At 43.7% G+C, this 13283-nt stretch overlaps 1 protein-coding gene across 4 annotated transcripts in view; it reads right to left on the reverse strand.

Annotated features, from left to right (window-relative positions):
• CCDC15 (coiled-coil domain containing 15) overlaps positions 1-13283 on the reverse strand; it is a 476574-nt gene that overhangs the window by 422917 nt on the left and 40374 nt on the right. For all 4 annotated transcript variants that reach the window (XM_068240262.1, XM_068240258.1, XM_068240259.1 and 1 more), the window contains one exon: positions 9051-9200. In XM_068240262.1, coding sequence (XP_068096363.1) covers positions 9051-9200 — 150 coding nt within the window. The remainder of the gene's footprint in view (positions 1-9050; positions 9201-13283) is intronic.

Raw genomic sequence — 13283 nt, forward strand, 5'->3', positions numbered from 1 at the left:
TCTGAGCCTGAGGGTCGTGAGCACTTGAGCAGGAAGGTGCTGGTATTCCCAACAGTGGTAGCAGCAACAGCAATATTCATCCTCACCAGGCACATCCTTTGAAAACCGCGGGCTGCCTAGCCAGTTCCACCCCCCCACAGTGACACTGTTGACTCTCCCACCCACTCAATGGTGATTGGGCCACACTCCTCCAAGGGAGGCTTGTGTGTTCCTTGCCAGGCAACTGCAGTCCTGTAGCCGAATCTTCGCATGTGACTGCAGTGCCTGGAGAGAAAAAGAGTCCCTGGCGGCTGGCGGAGGAACACCCCTGCAAAACTTTATCGGCACGGCTGCAAAATTAAATACCCGATGCGGCCGAGCTGCTCCTGCTGCCCGACCTGACAGTAGCGCCGCCACGATTGCTCTTTGGACGGACGCCTGACAGAAAGTATGGACAGATGTTTTGGGGGGGCATTTGTACGGACTGTCCGTATTTATACGGACGCTTGGCAACACTGATGCTCTGCAACTTCTCATGTGCGGCCTGCGGCCTCCTTAGCAGCCTGGGGAAAAAGATGATTGCTGTTCAGCCACAAAAAAGTAAGATAGATTTTTTACTTCAGTATTGCCTTTTTGGCTACCTACCAAACTGTTTAACACAGGAGAATAGAGATTTAATTTAGCTTTTTTTGCCTAACAGTTACACTTTTATGCAGAGCCACAATAATCCAACATCCATACAGATTGTTTGCATAAGCATAAGGGGTAGGATTTGAACAAGGAGTAGGCGGAGATGAGAGGAATGAATTACACTTACTAGCCTCTGCCCTATAAAGGAAGAGGAGGCAGCCACCCTCCGTAGCTTCAACTGCACCTTTAGAAATCCCCAAAAGGTAGGGCAAAACAAGTCAGTGGGTCGGGGGCAGATACTGAGCGAGTGCTCACACACCCCTATACACCGATCTACCAGAACATCGAGCGGCTGGCTTGAAACAAGCAAGAGCACGCCAAGCGGAAAATAAACGTCCATGCCAGCGTCTTGTGTGGCCACGCGTTATCAACACCGTGACCAGCAGACATGGAGGACACTAATGTGTTAAAGACCAGTGAGAGCATTGCTAATTCTGATGTACAGGTCCTTCTCAAAAAATTTGCATATTGTGATAAAGGTCATTATTTTCTGCAATGTACTGATAGACTTTCATATATTTTAGATTCATTACACACAACTGAAGTAGTTCAAGCCTTTTATTGTTTTAATATTGATGATTTTGGCATACAGCTCATGAAAACCCAAAATTCCTATCTCAAAAAATTAGCATATTTCATCCAACCAATAAAAGAAAAGTGTTTTTAAAACAAAAAAAGTCAACCTTCAAATAATTATGTTCAGTTATGCACTCAATACTTGGTCGAGAATCCTTTTGCAGAAATGACTGCTTCAATGCGGCATGGCATAGAGGCAATCAGCCTGTGGCACTGCTCAGGTGTTATGGAGGACCAGGATGCTTCAATAGCGGCTTTAAGCTCATCCAGAGTGTTGGGTCTTGCCTCTCTCAACTTTCTCTTCACAATATCCCACAGATTCTCTATGGGGTTCAGGTCAGGAGAGTTGTCAGGCCAATTGAGCACAGTAATACCATGGTCAGTAAACCATTTACCTGTGGTTTTGGCACTGTGAGCAGGTGCCAGGTCGTGCTGAAAAATGAAATCTTCATCTCCATAAGCTTTTCAGCAGATGGAAGCATGAAGTGCTCCAAAATCTCTTGAAAGCTAGCTGCATTGACCCTGCACTTGATAAAACACAGTGGACCAACACCAGCAGCTGACATGGCACCCCAGACCATCACTGACTGTGGGTACTTGACACTGGACTTCAGGCATTTTGGCATTTCCCCCTCCCCAGTCTTCCTCCGGACTCTGGCACCTTGATTTCCGAATGACATGCAAAAGTTGCTTTCATCCGAAAAAAGTACTTTGGACCACTGAGCAACAGTCCAGTGCTGCTTCTCTGTAGCCTAGGTCAGGCGCTTCTGCCGCTGTTTCTGGTTCAAAAGGGTCTTGACCTGGGGTATGCGGCACCTGTAGCCCATTTCCTGTACACGGTGGCTCTAGATGTTTCTACTCCTGACTCAGTCCACTGCTTCCGCAGGTCCCCCAAGGTCTGGAATCTGTTCTTCTCCACAATCTTCCTCAGGGTCCGGTCACCTCTTCTCGTTGTGTAGCGTTTTCTGCCACACTTTTTCCTTTCCACAGACTTCCCACTGTGGTGCCTTGATACAGCACTCTGGGAACAGCCTATTCGTTCAGAAATTTCTTTCTGTGTCTTACCCTCTTGCTTGAGGGTGTCAATGATGGCCTTCTGGACAGCAGTCAGGTTGGCAGTCTTACTGATGATTGCGGTTTTGAGTAATGAACCAGGCTGGGAGTTTTTAAAAGCCTCAGGAATCTTTTGCAGGTGTTTAGAGTTAATTAGTTGATTCAGATGATTAGGTTAATAGCTCGTTTAGAGAACCTTTTCATGATATGCTAATTTTTTTAGATAGGAATTTTGGGTTTTCATGAGCTGTATGCCAAAATTATCAATATTAAAAACAATAAAAGGCTTGAACTACTTCAGTTGTGTGTAATGAATCTAAAATATATGAAAGTCTAATGTTTATCAGTACATTACAGAAAATAATGACCTTTATCACAATATGCTACATTTTTGAGAAGGACCTGTATACTGACAGTCGAGCAAGGAGTGTTAGCAGGAAACTGGTTGCATAGCAAGAAGGTCTTTCTCTCTCTATAATTAGTGATTGCCCTCCAGCATGCTTGGCCAGTACATGGACTGGATCCCTGAATATCACTGCAGCGAAGATTCTACAGTGGATTGTGCCATAAGATAGTAGACTGTAGGTAACAATACTACAAACAGGTGGCAGGTGAGACTTGCATAGGCTAGCCGGACAGTCTCTCCCTAGGATTATTCCTTCAAGAGACTGGTTTGCTGTACTAGGAAATGAGTAGCACTCACTCTTATGTATTTAATTCACATAATTTTGTTGTCACTTTGAAGAAAAAGTGCACACAGTTAATTGCATATGCAAATGATAATATTTCATTAAAATTGTAATACTTTTGTTGCAGCCCTGTGTTAGGGCCTGTACACAACGCTGCACTTGCGCTGCGTTTTTAAAATCGCATGCAATTTTTAAACAAAGCTTTCATGAAAATAGAAAAATTAAATTGCACCAGTGTGTACAGGTCTTTACAATTTTCATGATTTTCAACAGACCTTGCGATTAAAAAACACATGCGATTTTAAAAGCACAGCAGTGTGTATAAGCCATTAGTTTAATTTGTTCTACATAGTTTGGTGATACACAGTGACAGCTCCCTATTATGGGCTGGCCACTTGCATCTTGAGTTTTGAATTGCTAAATGCGAACAAAATGCAGTCTGATATGTCCATATTTAGGATGCAGAGTAGCCAATACAGTATGAGGTCTTCTGTTCCTTTATCTCCTAGTGGAGCATACAGCATCAGGGAAGACACTCCCGTTCAAATGTATTGCTTGCTATTTTCTTGACCGTTCAGGGTTTATTTATTGATGTGAATTTGCATCCAAATCGCTACAGCAGTGCCATGCGCGACTATAGGGATTCAGAGGTGTTGTGCGGAAAACTGCAGCATGCATTTTTTTCCCTGCACACGATTCAGGTGCAGCCTATAGATTTCAATAGGCTGCATTTCTGCATCTAAAATAGTGTGCGGAAAACGACTGTGATTCCCATGCAGTTGACGGGCACTATGAATTCGATTTTTCAAATAGAGCAATTCTGAAAGGTAAGGCTTTAAGCATTGTTACTAAATGCTGGGCTGCTTTCGCTAGCGGATTTTAGTCCAGCTTTAAACCAGGAGAAAGTATTTACTGGTTATAACTTTTTTTTTTTCTTTTAAACAGAAAGAAGGCTTTACTGTGAAAATATTCAGCATGTCCAATGGAGTCAAAACCATACGAAATGCTGAGGATACAAGTGTATCAAGTTCCGTTGCTTCTAATGGCCAATGCTCCAAGCTTCGGTAGGAGAGACTACCGTGACTCAACAAGGTAAGTGTAAAAGGACCCTGAGGAGTGAGAGTATGATCAGCTCAGCATACATAGTATGGATGATATGAAGTATGAACTTTAGATAGGGATAAGAAAACTGCAGGGCAGGACCTAGCACCCCTTTCATGTATACCAAATTAGGTGAAACTTGTTTAAAGCTAACTGAACACCTGGGTGCTCCAAGGTTAAAGTAATCAAACGAACCTTCCCTAAGGGGAGTTTGTAAATGGTGCGCATCTTTCAGAGGGAGCAAGCATTTACTTACCTATTGAGGTGGCGGGAATATTGCACTCTAGCCCCTCCTTCTATACACATGCCTCCATCTTGCTGAGTGTGCGGCTGTTTAAAGCAGCCGCAGTGACGTCGTGGGCCCCCAACTGCTGCAATGCATGACGGGAGATGTAGCCACGTTAACAGATTACATCTCCCGGCATGAATTGCGGCAGTCGGGGTACGCAACATTACCACAGCTGATTTGGCACACAAATAAGCAAGATGGACGCGCATGTGTAGATGGGGAGCTAGAAAGCCTCCCTCCGTAGGAAAGTAAATGCTCTCCCCCCCCCCCCCCCCCCCCCCCCAAAAAAAAAAAAAAAAAAAAACACACAGCATTTACAAACCTCCCTTAAGCCATGTACCCACAGCCAGATGGATCAGGGATCTCCACTGACGAACGATTGTTACCCGATCTATCTGGGCAAATTTGTAAGTGTTGTTGGCAACGAATGACCATGTAAACAATCGTTTACACAATCGCAGATCAATAACACAAAAGTCACTGAGGATTGGAACAAGTTAATGCAGCTAATCGTTCAAAAACGACCGATTGCTGTGGGTGGTATGCGTCGTGAAACATTGTTTAGCACATTTTCATTAAACTATGTTGAGCGATATTGTGAGAAAGATTGTTCGTCGTAAAAAAAAAAAAAAAAAAAAAAATCAGCCCAAAAAATTGCATCCTGGATATGGGCTTTCAAGGAGGTGTGCGTTTCATTTCTTATTCAAGTATGGTGCTCAGGTCCTTTAAAGGCACCTCTGCGTATACAGAAGTTTTTTTTTTCTTTGAATAGTTTTTATTGTAATAGTAGAAAAACCATATGAAAAACCAATACAGCTATAATTTGTAGTATTTTGAACATATAAGTATGCTATGAAGAAGTGGTGATAACAAATACTGTATATCTCCGTTTGAAGTGGTATAATAAAGTTACAGTAAGGGTAGAAAAAGCTTAACTTAACCAGGTTAGAAAATTTAGACTATAGAACAAATTTAGTAATAACAAAATAACTGAAGCAACTGATAGTAACCAAAGTTATCATCACCTATAAAGGGATATTGTGACCTGTAATCATGTCTCTGTACAGGGAGGAATAGCCCAAATTGAACCTATTCAATCAGAAGGAGAATGGGGTCGGGGAGGGTTAGAGGGGTGAAGTTGTTCAATGGAAGTAATTTGTGGATAAAGGTATTGGCGCATAGGGGGACAGATGTATAATGAGAATATTTTATCTTCGTCAAAGCAGACGTGATGTGATGTCTTGCCAATTGATAGTGTTAAAGATGGGCTCATGTGTGGTGTTGGGATTTCTCTGGAGATTTTCATTTTTAAATTATAGTTGACGAAATGGATTTGTTGTAGTGGATTCAGTGGAGTTCCAATTGGTCAGAATTAGGTGGCGTGCTGCACAAATCAAATGGCTAACTAAGAATCTATGCTGTATGTTAATTTTATCAGTATCTAGAAGGAATAGTACAAGCTGCGGAGTGAGCATAAAGGGTTTTTTGTGATGGTGGTTATGATATTTCTGATTAGACACCAGAAGGGTTGTATGATTGGGCATTCCCATAGAATATGAAGGAGTGTACCATGCTGTCTGCAGTTTCTCCAACAAAGAGGGCTATTAATCTTAGAAATTGTGGCTAATACTCTAGGGGTTATATACCATTTGCATAAGAGCTTTTGTGCAGTCTTTAAATGATTGATACATTTAGAATATTTAGTAAGGTCTTTGAATGCTTTTGAGTGCTTAACGTGAAAGGGGGACCTGAAGGTCTGAGGTCCAAACTTTGAAATATTTTTCTAATAGATAATTGGGAGGAAAGGGAAAGTTGTTCATACCACATGGATATACCACCTTTGGGTGGATAGGGATATTAAAATTGTTCCAAATGATTGAGGCAAATATTGGGCTAATAGAGGGGATTGTTTATGTAGATGGGCTATTCGTAGGTATGTGAAGAAGCAGTTATTATTTAGATGCAATTTTTCCTGCAGTACTGCAAACGGGAGTAAAGCGTTATGTAGTAGGTCATTTATATGAGTGACTGATGAGGAAATCCAGGTTTGGAGGTTAATATCGGGAATGATGGAAGATATTACTGAGAGAGGGATTTTAGGTCTGATCGTTTCTGGAGCTGAGGGATTAAGTTTGACAAATGTTTTCCAAGCTTCAATAGTGGCCGAGATTGTGGGGTGGGAATAGGGAGTGTTAATAGATCTAAGCTGATGAAGTGTTTTAAAGGGATCGTGGTAAGTTCGGATACCATGTCAACCCATATCCGGTTGGAGGAGGATATCCACCAGTGTTTAGACATGTCAAGTAAGGATGCAATATAGTAACAGTAAGGATTTGGGAAACCAAAGTCTCCTTCTTTCCTTGGGGAGGAAAGAATATTTTCCAAATATATTGGAGTAATATAGCTCTTAGATCTTTAAAAAAAAAATTAGTAGGGAGTGGGATCTGTAGTGAAATAATATAGGATCTTTGGAAAGGTAACCATTTTAAAAGCAGAAATTTTATTACAGAAGCTTTTTAAATTGCTTTTATGTATGCAGGGCCGGATTTGGGGAAAGGCAAGTGCCTAGGGCACCATAATTTAGCAAAGTCAGAGGGTCGGTGGTGGCAGGTTGAACGCACCTGTCACCAGCCCTTAAGAATTGCTGACAAGTCTGCTGCCGCGGCCGCCCCTTCACAGGCTGCAGACTCTTCCTGAATTTGGAGACCTGGTTGGGCAGCACATTCCTGACTTGAGGAGGTGAGGCTGTTAGCGGCGGGCGGATCACTTTGCTCAATCGCCCCCCCCCCCCCCCTCCGAGCGTAACAGAGTCACTCACCTCTCTTCTCTCAAGGCCTCCAGCACCGAAACTTCCTCTGTCCCTCTGTCAGCCGCTGCGGGGCATCTCTCTATCTCCTGCTGGCATCTCTCACATGTAACCCGCTGGCACATTACCGGCATGTCACATGGCGGGATCGCCAGTGGGAGATAGAGATGCACAGCAGCGGATGACAGAGGGACAGAGGAAGTTTCGGCACTGGAAGTCGGGAGAGAGGTGAATAACTCAGTTCCACAAGGACGGGGGAGGAAGAGGACATCTGCACCAGCTCCTGCTAAAGAGGGGGTGTTGTGACAGGAGAGCATCTGTCTGCCTATACTAAGGGGGAGGTAAAAAAAAGCATTAAGCTACCTATTCTAAAGGGGAGGGGGACAGCCTCTAACTACCTATACTAAAGTGTGGGGATGGGGTACACAGCATCTGGCAGCCTATATTTAGGGGGAACACAGCATTACCTATTCTAAAGGGGGGCTTGGGGCAAGAGCAGACAGCATGTAACTACCTATTCTAAAAGGGGGCACAGCATCTGGCTACCTATAGAGGGGCACAGGTGACAGCATCTGACTAGCTAACCCAAAAGGGGGGGGGGGTGACTGGGGAAAGCATCTGGCTACCTATACAAAGGAGGGGCACGGCATTTGGTTACCTTTACTAAAGGGGGGCAATGGGGGAAAGCATCTGACGACCTGTATTAAAGAGGCTGGGTGACCGGGGATCGCATCAGGCTACCTATACTAAAGGGGGGGGGGGGGGGGGACAGCATTTGGCCACCTACACAAAAGGGGAAGGGAGGGCAAGGGGTACAGCATCTGACTACCTATACTGAGGCGGGGGGGGGGGGGAGCACCTGTCTACCTATACTAACAGGATGGACATAATTTGGCTACCTGTACTGAGTCATAAACATATTCAGCTGAATTTTTTTTGCCATGGCTGCACTCATGTACAAGTGCAACTGTAATGGGCATGCACAAGTAGGGTCCTCACATTCCCATTAGTCCAAAGTCACTTGTGTCAGAGGAAACAGACACGCATGAAAGGCTTTGAACTACTGGGCATGTGCAGACCATACTCGCACAGACCCAAGCCGATTGCACACAGATGGGAGTGCAGCCACATGGAAGAAGAGGGTTCCTGGCAGCAGTGAGGGGTCTGAATATGTTCAGAGGGACCCAGTGCAGGAACAATGGGCACTCGGAGGATCTATGAAGTTTTTTGTTACAAAAAAGTGTGTGTAAGTTTGGGGGTGATGAGACAGTTGGTGACAGTGGGCCTTGGGCGGCAAAAGGTACAAATCCGGCCCTGTATGTATGATTTTTTTTTTCCAGTTTGCAGAAGCGAAGATGTCCGAAAGCCACCAAAACACAATTTCTGGCTTGGCATTAATCCGGGTTTAAAATATAAAAGGTTTTTGTAGGACCAGACACATCCTCGTCTGGAAGAATTATACACAAGGTGGGGTGTAACGAAACAAGGGCACCCTAATTTGTCATGTTCAAATTTTACAAGCTGAGACAACATTTTCTTTAAATATATGAAAAAAGTTTGAACATATTGTGGAAGTGATATGTACGTTTGTGAGTGCCATTTATGCTCACTGGAGGCTAAAAAGAAAAGTCAAGACCTTACTGCAGCTGGTGTCCACATACATAACTTTAACAGTAGCATACCTCAAATTGGTTGCGAAAGGAGTTGGTGACAAGCATTATGCTGAAAGAAAGATAATGGACCCAAAAATGAGACAAAGAAGACATAGCAATAGCTGAACAAGATTTAGCGTAAGGAAAGCAAGAGGAGCAAGGGAGCTACTAAAATTTGAGACAAAGATGATGAAGCATAAGGACTTGCCACTCACAACATCATAGGATTTCTGCAGCTGCTGTTGCTTCCACTGCTTGGCATGCTGATTAAGCCTTTGTTTTACTTCTCCCTGGAAATTAGTCAGTTGTTGTTGTTTTTCCTTCTGACAAAGAATCAACTGTTTTTCCACTTCCTCTGCTGACACCTGGAAAAAAAACTGCATCTATGAAAATAAGGTCCAGTGCTTCTCATGCAATCTAAAACAAAAGTAGAATCACTGTAAAGAGCAGTATATTAAATGTTTCCAGGAATGGCCAGACAACAATAGCTGCTAACTCTGGATATGTCATTTTTATAAAAAATGATTTATTTGGTGCAAGTATCTTCTTTGACACTGCATAAAATAAAATACCTACATTGGCGTATAGGTGAATAAGGCCGGGCTCATAGTATTAGCTAAAACAAACCGTTTATCACATTGGAAGGCAGACTTTCAATGCATAGGTTAACAGATCCTATGCCAAGCATAGGTTCTGCTTAAAGATGTTCATTGTCAATGGATCGGTTGTGATAAGTGGACCGGGTATACACAGTGGAAGCTGATGAAAACTATTGTTTTATTGAAAACCATTGTGAATCACGTGCAGCTGATTTCACTGGCGATTTACAACAAAAATCAAACAGAAGGAATTTCCTTTTTAGCACTATGGTACAATTCAATTTTGCATGTCTTAAGCAGACAGAGAAGGATTAGGATTTATCCGGGATTATTTATTTATTTATTTTTTTATAGGAATTCTGCTGCAATATGAGTAGTATTCATTTTTTTAGCATTGAGGAACAGACAAGGGCAGCCATAGTCAGGCAGTACATGGAGGGGTTATGGTAAATGCTTTGCCACAAAAGCAGAAAGCCAAAGAAGGTACTGTAATAGTTGTATGGAGAAGTATTTTTGTTTTGTTTTCTGCACTTTGCTCAGTCCATATGTTCACGATTCCAACTGTCACACAACTCACATACACATTAACCCTCCTGGCAGTCTATTAAAAACCGCCAGGGGGCAGCATAGCAGCCGCTGTGCAGCGGCATCCCCCCACCCGCTTCGATCGCCTCCGGCAATCTCCGATCAGGAAATCCCGTTCAAAGAATGGGATTTCCTGGAGGGCTTCCCCCATCGCCATGGCGACGGACGGGATGACATCACAGACGTTGTGACGTCATTGGGAGTCCCGATCCACCCCTCAGCGCTGCCTGGCACTGATTGGCCAGGCAGCGCACGGGGTCTGGGGCGGCGCGGCGAGCGGCGGCGATCGGAGGGCAGACACAGCTAGCAAAGTGCTAGCTGTGTGTTGCAAAAGAAAAAAAAAAAAAAAATTATGCAAATCGGCCCAGCAGGGCCTGAGAAATTCTCATGCGCAGCATAGCCAGAGCTTAGCTCGGGCTTACCGCCAGGAAGGTTAAGTCACACGGGCCCATACGCAATTAGCTTTTTCTCCTGAGTTTTCTCCTAGATGATATTTTTCAACTGGTCAATACAATGCCTTTTAAAGAGACACTGAAGCGAAAAAAATTTGTATGTGTAGTACAGCTAAGAAATAAAACATTAAGATCAGATCCATCAGTCTAATAGTTTCCAGTACAGGAAGATTTAAGAAACTCCAGTTATCTCTATACAAAAAAAGCCATTAAGCTCTACGACTTTCAAAGTCGTGGAGAGGGCTGTTTTCTGACTTTTATTATCTCAACTGTTAGTTAATTTTTTACTTTTACTCTGCCAGAGGAGAGGTCATTAGTTCACAGACTGCTCTGAAAGAATCATTTTGAATGCTGAGTGTTGTGTAATCTGCACATATTAGAGAATGATGCAATGTTAGAAAAAACACTATATACCTGAAAATAAAAATATGAGAATATTTTCTTTGCTGCTAATCTTCTAGTAATTATTCATAGTACACAACCAATTCATTATATCATATATTTTTTTCGCTTCAGTGTCTCTTTAAGCCACCAGAAAGCAAGAAAATGCTCTAAAAATTATTTTGAAACTCAGAAAATTTTGAAACTTATTTCAAACTCAGAAAACAAGCACAGATTAGTGAGATTTCAACTAAAGGTTTAACAGCCAGGGCCGGTTTAAGCCACACGGGGCCCTGGGGCAAAAGTAACTTGGGCCCCCTACATTCATTCAACCCCCCAGCGAAGTCGGATCCTGAACCGACTGCTGCCCTTCGTGGTCTCGCATAGACTTCTCCCATGGTCCCCGCACATTGTGTAGCTCAGCTGCCTTGTAATAATTCACCTGTATCAGCTGCTCCATCCTGTGCTTTGCCTTCAGCCCTGCTGCCTGTGTCTCCTCCATCAGGCACGTTACGTGTAAATAGCATGCACAGGGTCATAGAGGCAGGCAGCGTGGCTAAAGAGGGGGCACGGGATGGAGCTGCTGCAGGGACAGGTGAGTTATTACAAGGCGGCTGGGTAGGGATGTAACTACATCAGGCCCCTCTGCAGAGATTTGTTGGTGGACACCCCCATTGGACCAGAACAGAGACATACCAGCAGAATCAATCAGTAAAGAAAATAAGAGTGTCACCCAAGAATGTCCCACAAAGCTACGTATGCTATGTTCCATCAAGCTATTCAGTCAACTATTCAGACATTTAAAAAAAAAAATCACCAGGATTTCACTTTTATTTAGCTTTCCTGTATAACAAGAAGACACAAACACCCAGCACTAGGGGAAGAGGGAAACAAAGGTGAATGAGGGAGGGCTGGTGCACACCAAGAGGGCTTCTGAGCGTTTTTCAAATCGACAGTGATTTGGAAAGCACTTGGCTAATGTTACCCTATGAGGGTGTTCTCACAGCAGCTTTGTGATTTTTTTCAAAATCACAAACACTGCATGTAGCATTTTTTTGAGCGATTCATTCAAAAATCGCTTTGGAAATCGTTTCACAAAATCGCACTCACAAATTGCTAGCCATTGCTATTGCGATTTTGGTGTGTACTAGCCCAGAGAGAGGAGGAGTGGAGAGCAATTGAGAATAGCCTGAGATGGAGCAGAGATCTTATCTGTATTGCAGTCCCACATCAGACAGAGACTACTTGCCTGTAATAGGACTCCTGTCCCTGCTAGTCTCTCACACAAGTCAGAAAGCAACCCTTCTGGAGTCTAGGGACTGTCAAAAACGTTTCAACTTGTATAACACCTTATCCACACATGCAGTCATAACATTGGGAAGAGACCAGAGAGATATTTTCCCACAGACCCTCCAGGCAAGCTCTGCATCCTGCTGTGTATATTTATCAGCTTGCTTGCCCTCTAATTGCACTATTATCAGCGAGCCCAGTGTTTCACATTGCCTTACAACAACAAACCTCAATACACCAGACCAGCACTAAATCACCGAATGAAAGGCGGCCTGGGGGGAGAGCTTGCCCCCCTTCCCCCCTGACCAGTATGAGCCTGCCTGCCACTGCAGCTGAGCTGAACATGCAGGCATATGAGAACAGTCAGAAAGACCACCTGGGGGGCCCAGCAGAGGTCAGAGGCCCCGGGGCATTTGCCACTTTTGCCTCTATGGTAGCGCCAGCTCTGGTAACAGCAACACTCTATGGCACCAGAGATTAGCACCAGATGAATTCTGAGGGGGGTTTCATTCGTAATTCATCCAGATAATTAGTGCAGCTGAGCAGGCGGGTAAGTGGGTGATATCTTACCCAGGCTGGAGTCTTCTTTAAAGTGTTCTGAAACGCTGACATAACATTCAATAAAAATGTGTTTTCCTACTTTTTATTACTCATACAGTTATGTTTGCTTTTGTGCACAAGTAATATTGTCTGTCTACAAATTACAAGTTTCCAAAGTGTAGTTTATCTTGCCCTGAAAGCTGCCATTGCCTTTTATTCCAACTGATCCGTCCCACGCTTCGTTCCAAGTCGTGTCACGTGACAACCACGCTTCCTCCTTCAACCCAGATGGAGGAAGCAGTCATAGTCAAGTGACTACTACCGGAATTCATCCTGAGCTCATCTCTCTTTGACGCATTCCTAAGTTGAAGTCATCATAGTTTGAGGCGATTAAACTAGTTTTTATTGATCAGAGATTTCCCTCCGCTTCTCTCTCTCTTATCACCAAAAATAATGTCAAACAGCAGAGACTCTCCCAACGGCACAGCACAGGTGATCAGCAAAGGCGGCCTACCACCTCAGAACTTCATCACACCAGCAGTTCTCACGCACCGTACGTCACACATGCGCCTTCACCAGATCCCACCCAGAGAACCACTAT

The sequence above is a fragment of the Hyperolius riggenbachi genome, chromosome 6 (assembly GCF_040937935.1).
Source record: "Hyperolius riggenbachi isolate aHypRig1 chromosome 6, aHypRig1.pri, whole genome shotgun sequence".
In the NCBI taxonomy this organism is placed as follows: domain Eukaryota; kingdom Metazoa; phylum Chordata; class Amphibia; order Anura; family Hyperoliidae; genus Hyperolius; species Hyperolius riggenbachi.